This window comes from Photinus pyralis, unplaced genomic scaffold, assembly GCF_008802855.1.
Source record: "Photinus pyralis isolate 1611_PpyrPB1 unplaced genomic scaffold, Ppyr1.3 Ppyr1.4_LG10, whole genome shotgun sequence".
In the NCBI taxonomy this organism is placed as follows: Eukaryota; Metazoa; Arthropoda; class Insecta; order Coleoptera; family Lampyridae; genus Photinus; species Photinus pyralis.
The window spans coordinates 1696891-1712626 of NW_022170250.1; the positions used below are offsets into that span (position 1 = coordinate 1696891).

Consider the following 15736-nt stretch of genomic DNA (forward strand, 5'->3'; position numbering starts at 1 on the left):
AAATTCAGATTAGTGACTGAAAATGACGATCCCATAAGGTGAGAGGTAATAATTCAGGCATATTAGTTTCCAATTATGTACCACCAATGCAAATAGGTATATAATTATCTTACGTTCCGCGTAAACAATGGACGTAAATCAGTATTGCTAATTTGCAAATTTTTCGCTAATTTGCGAATCGGCGTGCACCTGCAGAACATTGAAAAGTATATAAAATCCTCGCCTCAATTAACGGAACTGTTACAAATAAACATTTACTGCCACTAATAAACTAACAAATCACTCTTGGTTGACAATTTTCAATTAAAGAAATGATGTAGCGAAGAAAAACAATTAAAATAGTTGAATTACAAAAGAAATCGGAATTCATTTCGCTTTTGTTTCGCCGCATTCCGCTAAATGTCAAAAATAAATCGAGCGATTATTATAGGGACGCGTTTTTGGTATTTGCTTGCTATTAAGGCTTTAACGTTCGCAATTTAAACATCAATTCTTACGGGTCTAAAAGAAAATAACAACGACGGCCAGATTTATTGTGAGAGACCGCTTTTTTCGTCGCGCGCCTATACAGAGGGTTGCAGTTTTTCGACCGTGAGAACATAAACAAAATATCGCGAGCAATTAGAACTATTTGATCGGTGTCCGTTGTTAATTAATTAAGAAGACTAAGCGTCCAATACACAATTCACACTTGCATGAAACGTGACTCACTTCTTATCGTATAAATTGGTATTACTTCATCGATACATTTGAAAATTTAACTTTTATTGACATTCATTAGAAGATTTTAATTTGTACGTTCTTAATTAATTAAATAAATTGGTGATGGGTGTATCGTATCGGATTTCCGACGAAGTGTCTATGTTAAAATCGCCAATGACAAGTACCAAACTAATTAAAAAGTTCAATCTAGGATTTACCAGCTAATAAAATTTGAATGTTCTCTCAGCGTGTGATTGATTCTCACATTTTCTGTCTTTCCAAAAAAAAGTTTATAGTTTTTTAATTACGCCCGCCGATAATAATTCACAATTAAGTTTATGCGTTTACTGTTAAGTATACGGCAGCGAGACGCGCGTTATAAAAGACAAGGATCGGGATATTTACAGAGTAGATGAACCGATCGTGATCGGCTTTGTTGTCTTATTAATTTTTATGATTGGGGAATGTTGTAAGTTTTTATTGGTTTATAACTTCGACGTTTTATTCGAATGCGATGAGAATTTTTCTTGTTTGATATAACTGATTGTAGATTAATTTATTGATACCATCAACGCGACTTATTAATATTTCTTTTTATTATTAGAAAAAACGATTAAATTATTTAAATCTACAGCTATAAACAAAGCTACCGAGCGGGTGAATCGTGGGAACGAGACAGGTGTTATTTATCTACAGGGTGTTGCACCTCCCCGTCCCAACAAAAGGAGCGAGCGCAATTTCTTAATTCCCAATCATTGTCGATATGGTCTCGCATCAAGCAGAACCGGATGTGACGTAATCACAATTTTCTAATCATCAATCATTTATTTATGACTGCAGTGAATTACCTCTTTTATTGGGACACATTCGTACTTCTTTCACCAGAAGCTCTTCCCTCCTCGTCCGAAGCGTTCCCGAGCTACGCGCCAAAAGAGACGGACGAGATATCAGATTGAACAATTGATTCCGAAAGGATATCATACGAGGGGCAATTAGAATTAGTATTGGTAACATCCTCCTTCAATAACAATTGATGTTTTTAATCAACTCCTGTTGTGATAATTTAAGCTCGGTCCATTCCATTCCCCCAAAAAAAAAACTTATTGAATTAACCAGATGTCGGCCGGTTGACTCACGGCTACTTTTAAAAGGAATTAAGATCGAAAAGCAATCAATCTAACTCCGTCGCCGTAGGTCGAGAATTGACTTAACAGTTCCATCTATTGATGGGATGATTTAATCAATTTATTAAATCAAGTACTCAATGAATCACTTTATGCTTTTATTGCCCACACTTGACCGTTTTATACAAAGCGTTTATTCTTCGGATTAGACCCACTCGAATTTTTCACCTCTTAAGAACGGCGGTATTTCAAGCGGGCTGGGCAAACAAAATCGATTTTTCCGACATTGACAACCGCAGATTCCATAAATGTGACAAAAATAATAATACGCATGAAACAATTGAACTATAAATTTAAGCAGTTTTCATTTGTTTAAACACAGCGCACTTGACTACATTTCAGTTTCTTACGTGACCCTTTTCAACAAGGTTGGCTGGTAAATTTATCCACATTTATAACAATGGTAATAATAAGAATAGCCTAGGATTCGACTTGCTCTTGATTCTGCGAATAAATAAAGACCGACATATTGATGTGTCAAAAAAATGGTTTTTTTCATGGCAATCCGAGATTTTACAGTAAATTTGAAATCAAAAATACAGTGCGTTCGAGATAAGAGGGCTCTACATCTCTTTTATTTGGCAAAATACGAACAAATTGTCATATACAGTGACATTACGATCCATCCGATCGCATATTGAAACTTTCGGCATCACTTCTGGTTTAATAATAATAATAAAACCGAGAAAATGGAGAAATTCGGATATCAATATTAAAAAGAACTGTGAAATTTCGCATGCTGTGTGCTGTCAGGATGCGTGGTGTCTGTTGTGTTACACTGGTGGGTCGTATCGCTCAAAAGTAAATGTTCAAATCGAAATATTGAACAAGTTGATCGTGGTCTTTTCTGTGTGACATGACACACGGCATGCTAGATGTCATAAGTTTTTTGTAAATATTGAATCACGAATTTTCCTATTTTTTTGGATAGCAACCCTACGCATATTTTATGTTGTCGTACAGCAAATTGACCGCTTTTTTGAAAAATCTTAAAAAAAGGCATTACAGTTGAAAAACAAAAGTTGTCTCAATTTTCGGTTAATTAAACCGGAAGTGATGCCGAAAGTTTCGGATAGATCGTATTGCCACAAATGTTACTCATTCATATCAAGGAACATTGATTTTCTTCGGATTATACAGAATTGGAGTGTATTTCTTAATCTGTCCCTGTATAGTTTGCGTAATTGGAATCTGAAATAATTTGGCATAATGGACAATAACAATTTCATTTAAGTTAATACTGAGGTTAATACAGTGTGTTCAAAATACGCAAACTCTACCAGCTATGCTTCCTGGTCCGGTCCTTTAAGTAACTTGATATAGCTTAAGTACCGCCTGCAATGCCGCCTCGTCTCGCGTTTAAAAAACAGGAAACATAGCCTCGACTGCTACCTAGCTTCGGCACCAGCGGCTGCGCCTCCTCTCCTCGTCCATCTGTTAATTTGCGACATATGTTTGACTCTGTCAGCTACGTTTCATCGCACGTTTCTTAAAAATAAATTGGCACCTCACTCTTTAAAACAGATGACGCCTTTATTTCCGCCCTTTAAAAGTAACTTAACTTCGGATCGCCTCACCTCGCACGTTTGTTAATTTTCGACGTATTTTTGGACCTGGTATTTTTTGAGATATAGTTGTCACAATGTCTCTGCTTGTTCCTTAAAAAAAATGGGACATAGCTTCGGCTCCGGCGGCTGCGCCGCCTCGCCTCGCCCATTTCTTAATTGGCGACATATTGTTGTGTCTGCTAGCTACGTTTCCTCGCTCCTAGGGATGGACACGAATTTGAGCTAAACTGAACTGGGCTCAAAAACGAACCGAGCATTGAGTCTTTTTCGAGTCAAGTCGAGCAGCTCGACTGTATGTATTATTAAGCGGCAGAGCGAGTTTTATAAGGGAGTCGATGGTGTCTGCCCGTTTGTCTCTGTAAAAACGATAACTGACAAACGCTTGAACCGATTCAGTTCAAACTTTGCACGATTAACCTATGTCACATCGAATAAGCCTATCGAAAATGGGTATCGCTTTTCTGGATCCACTTTTCACGCGGTTTATTTTTCGACATACCGTGTGTCCCAAGTTGAACGCACCATAGGTAAACAGAAGTATACGTCGTTTAGTATAAGAACAGTCGCAGGTAGCCGCCCACTGCAATAACTTACGTCTTTTTCTTCGCGTGGGCTACATAGAGATGATGAATAATAGCATAACTTGTGTACAACTCACAGGCGACCAGTTCTGCAGTGGGCGGCTACCTGCGGTGATTGACGTGACTGTTTTTATACTAGACGAGCTATAATGTATTTTTTCGCTAAGAATCCACGAAGCTTTCGATATGTATTTCAAGTTAGCGTTCAACGTGCATTATTGCGTTTGCCTGACGCTAGAAAGAATTAGAGGAGTACCTTGAACCCTATTTTCAAAGGCCGGGTGGATCCTTAGCGCAAAATTACATTGCCGTTTTCCTATGGTGCGTTCTACCTGGGACACACTGTATAATATGTTGTTTATATTTATTTCATGAAAATTACTTGTCGACTTAAGTTTTGGTTCGGCTCAGCTCGAAAACGAGCTCAGTTTCGAGCCGATCATTTAAAATATAATGGCCGCATCGCCTCGCTCTTTAAAAAAATTGAACATAGCTTCGTCGCCTCGCCCATTTTTTAACATGGGACATCTTTTTGACTTATGGCCGTTTGCACCGACAAATTTAAGCGAAACTTAGCTTAAGCGTAGCTTAAAATCCATGGCAACGATTATTGAGGCAATTGTTGCTATGGATTTTAAGCTATGCTTAAGCTAAGCTCCGCTTAAATTTGTCGGTGCAAACGGCCATTAGATCATTTTAGATATACTCGCTGCATCGCTTCGTTCTTTAAACAAAAAGAAACATAGGTTCGGCTCCGGCGGCTGCACCACCTCGCCTCATAATATCTCGCGAGAAATCTCTATCCAGTTTTGTTCCAATATGACGGAATTACCATAGTGGAACAAAATGGCGGCCACTTTTATATGTTCATGCGGTTAAAGAAATCTACCTACACCTCATCAAGGGATTTTTAACATGAGGCACTTAGATAATTTGAGATACAGTCGCCGCATTGTCTCACTGTTTAAACAAAGAAGCCCATAGCTTCGGCTCCGGCGGCTGCGCCGCCTCGCCTCGCTCATTTTTTAACCTGAGACATCTTTTTTGACTCTGCTAGCTTCGTTTTATCAACCGGTTCTTTAGATAATTTGGTTTTTAAAAGAAAATGGGACATAGCTTGGGATCCGGTGACTGCGCCGCCTCGCCTTGCCCATTTGTGAACTTGCAACATATTTTTGACTACTAGCACCGTTTTATCGCTCGGTTCTTTAAATAATTTGAGATACAATTGTCACGTCTCCTGGTTTCGTTTTAAAAAAAAATGGGACATAGCTTCGGCTCCGGCGGCTGCGCCGCCTCGCCTCGCCCATTTCTTAGCTTATGAGTTATGATATTTTTGAGTCTGCTAGCTTCGTTCCCTTACTCGGTTCTTTAAGTAATTTAAAATGCAGTGGTTGCATCGCCTGCTATGCCGCCTCGCCTTGGTCTTTAAAAAAATGGAAAATAGCTTCGGCTCTGGCACCCCCGTCGCTTCGTTCATTTCTTAACTGAGACATATTTCATCGCCCGTTTCTTTAAGAGTTGTCACATCTGCTGCTACGATTCTGATAACTTGAAGAAACAAAGAACCCACAGTAGTCGAGCTGTTCTACATCCTGAACTCCTGAAGAATCTGAAAGAAACTAGAGAAGAATATTAAGAATCAAATGATCAAGGATTAGAATATGTCGAAGAATTCGATGGGAAGGAAGAACATTAAAAATCTGATGAGTCTGAAGAAGCTCGGTAAGAAATATAAAGAATCCAAAGTGAGAATTTTTACAAAAACCGAGAAATACAAAGAAAAATCAAGAACTCGAGAAAATTAGAGAACTCTAAGCGAAGAATTAAACAAATTCGAAGCAACAGAGTAGGAAGAACTCAAAGAAAGAAACATAATGAAATGTCGGAGGAAATTCGACAAACCTTAAGAAGTAGAAGAACGGAAGAAGCACAAAAATATACGAAGAATGGAAAAAATCCCAACCCAAATCATTCTTCACACTTTCTTAAAATTCTTCCGTTTCTTCACCGTCTTCACATTCTTCACATTCATCATGGATCTTTTATATTTTTGTTCTTCGAATTATCTTCTTATCGATTCTTGTCGCTGAATCGAAATTAATTTTTGTAGATCGTCAATTTTTTTGTTTCTGGCTTGACTGGCAAAGAAAAACAAAAGAATACATCAGCATCAGCAACTCTGATTTCGGCAAATAGCGAAAATTTGCTAATGGAAAATGGGGGGAATTATTTAATTTTTGTCTCAGCATATGGCGAAACCAAGAGAACAAACGTCCCCAGTGCGAACGGCGTCTAAAAAGGAAGAACAATAAATCTGCAGTATTGTAAAACTCATCGGTGCATTAATAAGTAAGCCAATATAACTGAGAAAGGGTAAAACGCTAAACATTCATTCGGGAACGTTTAGGCGACAAGTAGAGTTAATTCATCCGGAATTCTTACATTCAATTTCTAAATTAAATTATAATACACTAACGAGCAGGCAGATTTTACCTCTCTTCCGACTCCCGCCGCCGCCGCCGCCGCCGCCGCCGCCGCCGCCGCCGCCGTATATTTTAGTTTTTAATTAGGAACACGAAAAATTAAATTTCGCAAATAATTTAAAAATCCCCGAAAACAAAAGCCGAATTAGTCGCGAGATTCCTCAATTTAAATAATCGAAGCGAAAATCAAATATTTTAATTCGTAATTGTAGTAGAGGGCTTCTTTTGCTTTAACAATCCTTTGTTCTCCTTCGTTCTTTACTTATTCAATAATCAGGATTTGAACGGTTGAGGAATTTCGTACTCTGCTGTCGGTTTACAGAGCGATTTGTCTGTTTTAGTTCGTCTTATCGACGGATAAATCTCCTTTTCTGTTAATATTTATCCTCGGCGTCTGCGAAAAAATGTGGCGAGAAGAAGTGGGTTAAAGTATTCGCAAATTTGCGAAGAGGAAAAAACAACATCAAGGCGCGCACGTCTGGCGATGAGGGCGGAAAAGTTTTTCCTTGGGAAATTCCGGGTCTACCCCAATTCCCGATCACTTACTTACCGATCGGTGAATGGGGGAGAAACGAGTAAAAAATATCCTCTTGATGGCTTTATCGGTTCGGTTGCCCCTTTATTGGGGAAGACACCGAGACGGTGCGTAAGGCGATTGAAGATGAGCGTGTTTTTATCAATCGGCGGCGACGTTGGGGCAGGTCGCGATTTTCGAAGGGGGTTAGTTTTTTTTTTAATGATCGCCTTTAATTGTCGCAACTTTCCAAATTACGGACCTAATTAATTGGCGTGCGTTTAATTGGAAAGATATAAAGTGGCATTGTTTGTTGTATGAAAAACGCGACGCAGTCACCGATCAAATATTTTTTAATTACACCAAACACGGAGAAATTCAATATTACGTTAAACATGAAAGGACAAAAGTAAAATCTAATAACACGTCCGAAATTAAAAAGCGCGGAGATTTGAAATGTCGAAAAATATGAGACGAAAGCCCCGTCGAATGTTTCGATAAATACCGCACCCTTAGAAATTGACAAAAAATTAAGGAAAATTACTGTCGAATGTAATCCATTGGCCGTCGCAGAATACTGAAGGAATGCCCACATTACCACTTATCGCTTTTCTTTGTCGACTGAAATACGGAGAAATATAGAAACAAAGATACGAAGAATCGCATAAGATTTTCAGTAGGGGAATTTTTTACCACTCGGCTCGTATTCGGAAACCAGACTTTTGATCCGGCTCATACTCAATAGCACTGATCCTTGAACTCATAGGAATCGATTAGCGAAGGTTTGACATCGCCTCGGGCATCGCTGTCTCTTTTCGTTCTCGAGTTATGCGAGAAACAGACAGACGGACATAACCATCACAGGGGAATTTTTTTCCTTTCGAAAAATTCCCCTAAAAAAGGTTTTCTGAAGAGCGTTTTCAATTTTTTCAAGTTCTTCACATTCAATTATAAGTACTAAGTTTTTTCATATCGGCTTCAGACTGTTCAATTCTTCAAATTCGATGGATGGATCTAAAAGAAACTGAAACTGTAAAAATCTGAAAAGTCAAAGAAACGAAAGATCTTAAAATCTGAATTTCAAGGATCGGAGGATCTCAAGCAAACGGAATTTTAGAAATCTGGAGAATCTGATGGATCCAAACTAACGGATTGGTTTGAAGAATCCAAGCTCGAAAGCATTTCAAGGGTCAATATTTAAACAAAAGCCTTTTTGTGCGCAAAAACTTAAGTATAATCTAATAAATTATAATGTGGGAATAATATCATAGATCTCCCGGAAGAAATGGAAAAGAAACTAAAAAAATTCAAAACTTGAAGAATGAAGAATGCAAAGAGTTTTAAAAATCTGATGGATGTGAAGAATTTCAAGGATCTGAAGAAACCCGACGAAATGGAAAAATTCCTCTGGAAAAATTCGAGGAAAAATCAGCTAATTTTCTCACCTTTTTTTAAATTATAACTGTAATTGCCCCCAAGAACAATTTTACAGGTACACGTCAAATAGAACAAACAACAGTACAAGAAAAACATTAAAAAGTCAACTTATTGAGGGTGTACTCGTATATAAATAAATAATGTACTGAGTGAATGTTAATGGATCTAGTAGTTTCACAGGATCACTTTCAGTAACTATGGAAAAAAAGTCAAATAAAACTAATGTTTGGCTCTTCATTTTTAAGCAACTTGTCTTGGACAATTTCTACATCATTTGTACAAGGGTAGTGTCCTCAAGGTATAATATCGGGCGTGGGTCGGCAGTTGTTGCAAGTGGCAACTCATTAGCGTAAACCTGGTCCCGCAACTCCACCCTGCGGTACTCCGAACTCGAGATTACGTTGGGTTTTTTTTTACTTGAACTATAGGTAATATTTTGCAGGTACGATTCAAATAGTATAAGAGGTATACTCTCCAAACTTTCCTATTCAGATCCTAAAATCATTCTTTTTTGCGATAATACATATTTCCTTTTTCTTAAAAATTCATTATATACAGGGTGATTCCTATAGTACCTGCCACCGTTTGGGAGCGTATAGGGGGTGCCTAGGGGAGTATTTTGATATAGGACACTTGGGGTCGGAAATCTAAAATAAGGGCGCCAGAACCAAATTTATCTTCTGGAATTTCACGCCTGTATGTAGGCAACCCAACCGACCGACGTTTCGCGCGGAGCGATGCAGAGCGAGTTAGCGCGAGGAAGCGACATGGGAGGGAAGGAGGGAAAACGACAGTCAAAAGCAATAACGTTTACAAGTGTTCAACGTGGCCACCGTTGTTCTCAATGCACTTCCTACATCTAGCCAACTATTATTATACTATTGCCATAGTGTTTATTCACTTGATACGCGTCGTTGCAGACGGGATTTCGTGGGTTTAAACAAAATTCTGATCAAGTGTCAGCCACACATCGCCGCCTGAGATCGCTCCGTGTGCACCGCCGGCCGGTTGGGTTGCCTACCTACAGGCGCGAAATTCCAGAAGGTAAATTTGGCTCTGGCACCCTTATTTTAGATTTCCGACCCCAAGTGTCCTATATCAAAATACTCCCCTACGCACCACCTACACGCTCCCAAACGGTGGCAGGTACTATAGGAATCACCCTGTATATAAAGTTCAAAAGGCTGTAACTTTTGATCTAGTAGTCCAATCTTGGAACTGTTTGAAATTATGGATTCTACGGGTCAAACTCTATAAGAAAATGTTTTTTCCCGGTCGATCTGAGGCAATTTTTTTTTCCGGCCTCAAAAAAAGGCAGTGTACAACCTTCCTTTTTTACCACAAATCGACTGCCCCAAAATTTCTCGGGAAAACACTTTTTCTTATTAATTTTGGTGCGTAGAATCCAAAACGATTCGTACTTTTTCGATCCGACTTCTCAATCAAAAGTTATGGACTAGAAACCAATTTCGAAAGAAAATTCAAAGGGCTGTAACTTTTGAACTAGTAGCCCAATCTTGGAACTGTTTGAAATTATAGATTCTACGGGCCAAACTCTATAAGAAAATGTTTCCCGGTCGATCTCAAGACAATTTTTTTTTCCGACCTCAAAAAAAGGTAGTTAATTACCTTCCTTTTTTACCAAAAATCGACTGCTCCAAAATTTCTCGGGAAAACACTTTTTCTCACTAATTTTGGTGCGTAGAATCCAAAACGATTCGTACTTTTTCGATCAGACCTCTCAATCAAAAGTTATGGACTAAATACAAATTTCGACAATATAATATATACACTCGATGTTATTTTTGTCAAAATATCAAGTAGCGGTAGAAACAAAAAAAAACAATAAATAAACAATAAAGCTACTTGATATTTGGATGAAAATAACATCAAGTAGAGCATTCATACGCTACTTGATTAAAATGTTAGTTTACTTTTTGATAGGGAAATTTAAGAAAAACGAAATAAAAAAGAATGTTTTTAGGATCTCAATAATAAAAAAAAGTTGTTTCAAAACCCGCTCATGGATGTTACTGCGTAACACTACTGCAAATGACGAGTAACGGGCAAATATAGACCATAGCAGCTATCAATTAGCGAAAACCAGAAGTCTCTAGGTGGCCCAGGGGCCGAGATCTCGATGGAAGAGACAGACACAGACAGACAGACGAAGGAAAATCGAGCACATAAGCGTTACCTCAACGTCTTTGTGTTAAAACGGAACAAAGCTTCGTCTCCGGCGGCTGCGCCACCTCGCCTCGCCCATTTCTTAACTTATGGCATATTCTTGAGTCTGCTAGCTACGTTACCTCGCTGGGTTACTTAAATAATTTAAAATATAGTCGCCGAATCGCCTGCTACTCCGCCTCGCCTCGCTCTTGAAAAGGAAATGGGACATAGCTTCGGCTTCGGCGGCTACGCCGCCTCGCCTCGCCCTTTTCTTAACTTATGACATATTCTTGAATCTGCTAACTACGTCACCTCACTCGGTTCTTTACACAATTTAAAATGTAGCGTCTGCATGGCCAGCCAGCCATGCCGCCTCGCCTCGCTCTTTAAAAAAAGAGTTCGAACAAATGAAAGAATTTCAAGAAATCGAACTATTTTTATGATTTTATAGGAATTGCTGGGACAATTCGAGTTGGCTTTGGTTTGCACAAACTATCCAAAAACAATTGCTACCTTTGGTTGTGTTTTTTTTTTGTTATTTGTTCAGAGATAGATAGTGTCGGATATCGCACATAGACGACAGGATGCCACCAAAATTGTGCCTCAATGCCTATTTTTGCTAAAATCCTCGCAAAAGTTTGCTAAGTAAAGGGGAGGTTCAAGGTGAATTAGCACCATTAGTAACGACGGGTGGATTACCTTTTACGATCGGAGACTAATGTTGTATTTTTGGTCTCAATATGTTACTGTATAACTGGCATATTTTTCCATATTCATTGCTGCATCACTTGCAAATCACGTTTTCGGTGTTTTTTGACTCCAATTGTTTTAAACAAAATAAATATAGTCATCCAAATTTCATCAAAAACAAAATTTGGAGTGTAGCGCAGTAGGCTGCTTTTTTCGGTTTCATTTTCAAACTAAAACAAATTAAAGCAGAGAGATAAAAGACACCTTTCAAACGTACTATTACTTTTTAAAGATTTTTAAAGATTCCGGATTTCCACAGTCGATTTTGAGGTGTTTGAAAATTCCAATTTATCTCGCGTCTTTTATTCAAGATTTCGGCTTGAGATTCGATCTTGTCTAAATGTACCTCAAGTTTTTTAAGTTAAATTGTGATTGTAGTGATTCTAATTCGATCTTTCCTAATATTCAAGATTTCCGTTAGCAATCTTGAGCAGTTCGAACCTTTAAAGATCGAAGATTTTTTTAATCCGCTCTTTCCTAAAATTCAAGATTTTTGTTAGCGACATTGAGCAGCCTGAACCTTCAAACGTCGTGCGTTTTCAAGAAACTAAAGATCGAAGATTTTTGAAATTCGATCTTTTCTAAAATTCAAGATTTCTGTTAGCGACGACGCGCGTTTTAAAGATATTAAAGATCAAATATTTCCGAAACTTTTCTAAAATAAAGATCAACATGATTTGTTTTCTAAAATTCAAATTTACCTCGCCTTTTTTGACGAAGTTGCGATTATAGCAAATATTTTATAAAACGATTAAAATTTATAGGCGTAACTTCGATCTTCGCGCGTTTTAAAGAAATTGAAGATCAAAGATTTTTACATTCGATCTTTTCTAAAATTAAGGATCTCGGCGATCTCGAGCAGTCTGAATCTTGAAACGTGCCGCTTGTTTTAAAGATCAAGATGTGTTAGATACTTTGTTTTCTAAACTTTCAAATCAGTCGCGCGTTTTTTGGGCAAAGTTGCGTTTGTGGCCATAATTTTGTATACTTAAGTGAATCAAAATTTATATTCACAAATTCGATCTTTTCTAAAATTCGAGGTTTCTCCCAGCGATCGTGGGCTAAAACTTCAAACGTGTCGCGCGATATTTAAGATTAAAGAATTCGATCTTGAGCAGTCCCAGCCATTAAACGTCGCGCGATTTAAAGATGGCGATATTGACCAGTCTGAACCTTCAAACGTCGTGGGTTTTAAGCAAATTAAAGATCAATCAATTTCGAGATTTCCCAAAATTCAAGATTTCTGTTGGCAATCTTGAATAGTTAGATTCTTGAAACGAGCCGCTCGTTTTAAAATAGAGATCAAGATGATTTAGTCTTTGTTTTCTAAAATTCAAATTCACCTCAGGTTTTTTTGACGAAGTTGCGATTATCCCAAATATTTTATTTTTATCATTATTAAACTTTATATGCATAACTTCGATCTTTGGTAAAAATTCAAGATTTCTGCTAGCAGTCTGAACGTCGCGTCGCGCAAACAATTCGATCTTCTCTAAAATTTAAAATTACCTCGTGCTTGTCATTTCATATATCATTTTATATATTGAATGTGAAATTTAAGTTTTCTACTTTTGAGACGTTTCAAACGTTTCGTCCATTTTAAAGACGTTTCAATTTAATCGCGCGGCCTTTGGGCAGCAATTGTTTCAAAAATTTCAATTATTTAGATCAAAAAATTTCGTCGTGCTTGAAACTGCGCACGCGTGTCGTATTGAAGATCTAAAATTTCGATCTGTTCATCAAGATTCAAGGCTTGCTGCGAGCAATTTTCAGGTGCTTTCGAAGCTTTTTAGATTCATTTGCTAGAAATGAAAATTTCCACCAAAAAATTGAATCCAAGCTCGCGTCTTTTGCGGAAGTTGCAATTGTTCAATTCTCAGAGGTATCTAGATCTAAGATTCTGCCGTGAAACTTTTAAAGATCGAAATTGTTACAAATTAGAGATTGATCCAGATCTCCAAATGCTAAAATGCAAACTTGTCACGCGTCTCACGGGGGAAGATTAATCTTTCTCAAGATTTCTAACTAAACTAAAACACTAATCTGTTACATACAGGGTGCTTCAAGTAGGTATAATGCGATTTGATTTGGTGCGTTTTTGTTTAGTGGGTCACGCAAATTGGCTACATTTTTACGTCGGCGGGCAACTGTTGAATTGGCAAAATTTGCGCGAATCCAATCCAGATGTGTAAAACGCGAACAAAGTAGAAACAAAATAATCGGCCCAGTGCTGCCAATTGCAGGTGGTAGGAGCGAGACATACATGTGGAAAGAGGAAAGAGTGCGGCAAGTAAATATGTGTCAGAAAGAGAGAGTTTATTTTATCTCTGTATATATACATATACAATATTATTGATTAACTAAGCCGAAGCCCCGACGTTCATCTTTTATACCCCTTACCCCTACCACTCGATCTTACCCCTCGCATCCCTACACCACGTATTTTATATTTCCCTCTCTCTTTTTTGATCTGTGACTTTAGATATGTTCGATACGCGTTTTTGTTAAAATTGGAACTAAAAGGCTCACACGCGTGGAAATGGAAAATAAATGTAACAGGTGAAGAAGCTTACTTTCCGAGCGAATTAACATAAGTCTTACAGTGCGATTCCATTAAACTATTAGACACTAAGACGGACTTAATTCGCCGTCTTTGTCTATTCTCATGTTACATTTTAAAGAAAACTCGTGTAAGTTTTGAAGTGCTATAAAGGGTTAAATTACATAACGAACTCGATAGGTGCTGCCGTCGACAGCCCTTACGGATCGTATCCGAACTCTTTTTACGACTGCGATTATTTATTACCAATATAGTCATTATTTATACCTAGAAAGGCCCATCGCACTATAAAATAACGAGTCGGTGACATTTTTTATGAAGCACTAAACTTGGACTGAGTGGTTATTAAGAACTTAATAGACCCTAAATATCAATGTAGACGATAAATTTTTTTTTGAAACTTTGTTTCAAAAAAAAAGGGGGTCACCATTTTCGTGTTTACAAACTTTGGTTAGTGTAAACAGTTACCTACCACCCGAATATTCTCGTACGCACGCGGTCACGAGGTGTTAATTCAGTTTTAGCAGCCGGTCGAAATTCCGATAGTTCCACTTTGGAAACTTTGCGTCAAAGTTGGCGTTTGATCCCGGCAAAGTTTCGTTTGACGCGCGCCTTTAGAGAAATATATAAAAATGTGTGTACCTGCTGCCAGAATTGCGCCAGTAGATAAATCCGTTCTTTTTTAAAGAGCCAATCCATAGACTGCATAGCCTGAAGGTCCATATCCGCAGGGGGCGGTATGGAGGCCGTTGCCGTAGGCTGCATGCGGATCCTCTCTTCTACATCCGCCAGTGCTGGGGTCTTAGCTAGGAACGCCGTGGTGAACGCGGGACTTAACCCCAAAATCACCCACTTGACCGCGACAACACCATCACTGGGTTTACTAAGAGCCCCTTCACTTCATTCACTTAATTGGGCTTACAACTACTACTGTCACTTGTTTTTGGCTACGACAACGACGATCATCATTTGTTTTTGACACAAACAACACACGCACTCATACACAGAACACAATGGAATAATTAGCCGGTGGAAGCTCTCGATGTCTCATCTTTGGATGAAGCTTGACGTGCCTAAAGTGCTCTTTTTTGTGTCTTAGAAATTCGATTCAAACGATCTCGCGTGTCTGAAATACATCGAACTTTAGCACGCAAACACAATTTTTGATCGAAAATGTCTTTCACACAAAAGTAATTTCGGGTCGAATGTATATAATTATATTTCGATATCGTGTCACTGGGATTTTTTTTTCTCTCTCTCTGCGGCTAAACTTTTTTAAAACTTTGTTTTCGGAAGCACTTGTTTGGAAGTCACTGTGGAAAAATGAGGGAACGCACAAAAGTGAAAAGTTTGACGGAACTGATAACGAAGTGCTGACAGACAATCGCTTAATCTACGCTCTCGCGTGTCTTCGTCGGGATGATCACCCCAACACTGAGTCATGAGAGCAGCATGCATGGTGCATCACAGTAGGCGCCTATTCTGTCCCACTCGCGCCAACTACTGTTTCATCAAAGGCTCCGCCTTCATTGTTGATCGTAGGCGCCAACTGACGGTGGCTTAAAGAAATTCACGGAGCGTCTCCTTTCACTCTCACTCTAGCCGCCTCGTATTTCGTTCTCGTTCCTCTGTACGACCACATAGACGACCAATACTGAAGCAAAAGGCTAAGATATATTCTTTTTGGTTAAAAATCGAAGTATGTTCTATGTGCGCAAATCGCACGCCACCCTACCCCTTTAACTGCTTTTTCTTGTGACTGATGTTAAGGGATGGTGTCATTTG

At 38.5% G+C, this 15736-nt stretch overlaps 1 protein-coding gene across 5 annotated transcripts in view; it reads right to left on the minus strand.

Moving 5' to 3' along the window:
• Positions 1–15405, minus strand: part of LOC116161553 (homeobox protein cut-like) — a 96535-nt gene extending 81130 nt beyond the window's left edge. For 3 of the 5 annotated variants that reach the window (XM_031474941.1, XM_031474938.1, XM_031474937.1), the window contains exon 1: positions 14594–15405. In XM_031474941.1, coding sequence (XP_031330801.1) covers positions 14594–14716 — 123 coding nt within the window. In that variant the 5' untranslated portion in view covers positions 14717–15405. The remainder of the gene's footprint in view (positions 1–14593) is intronic. The other 2 variants (XM_031474942.1, XM_031474939.1) reach the window with 2 other exon arrangements.
• Between the last annotated feature and the right edge of the window lie 331 nt (positions 15406–15736).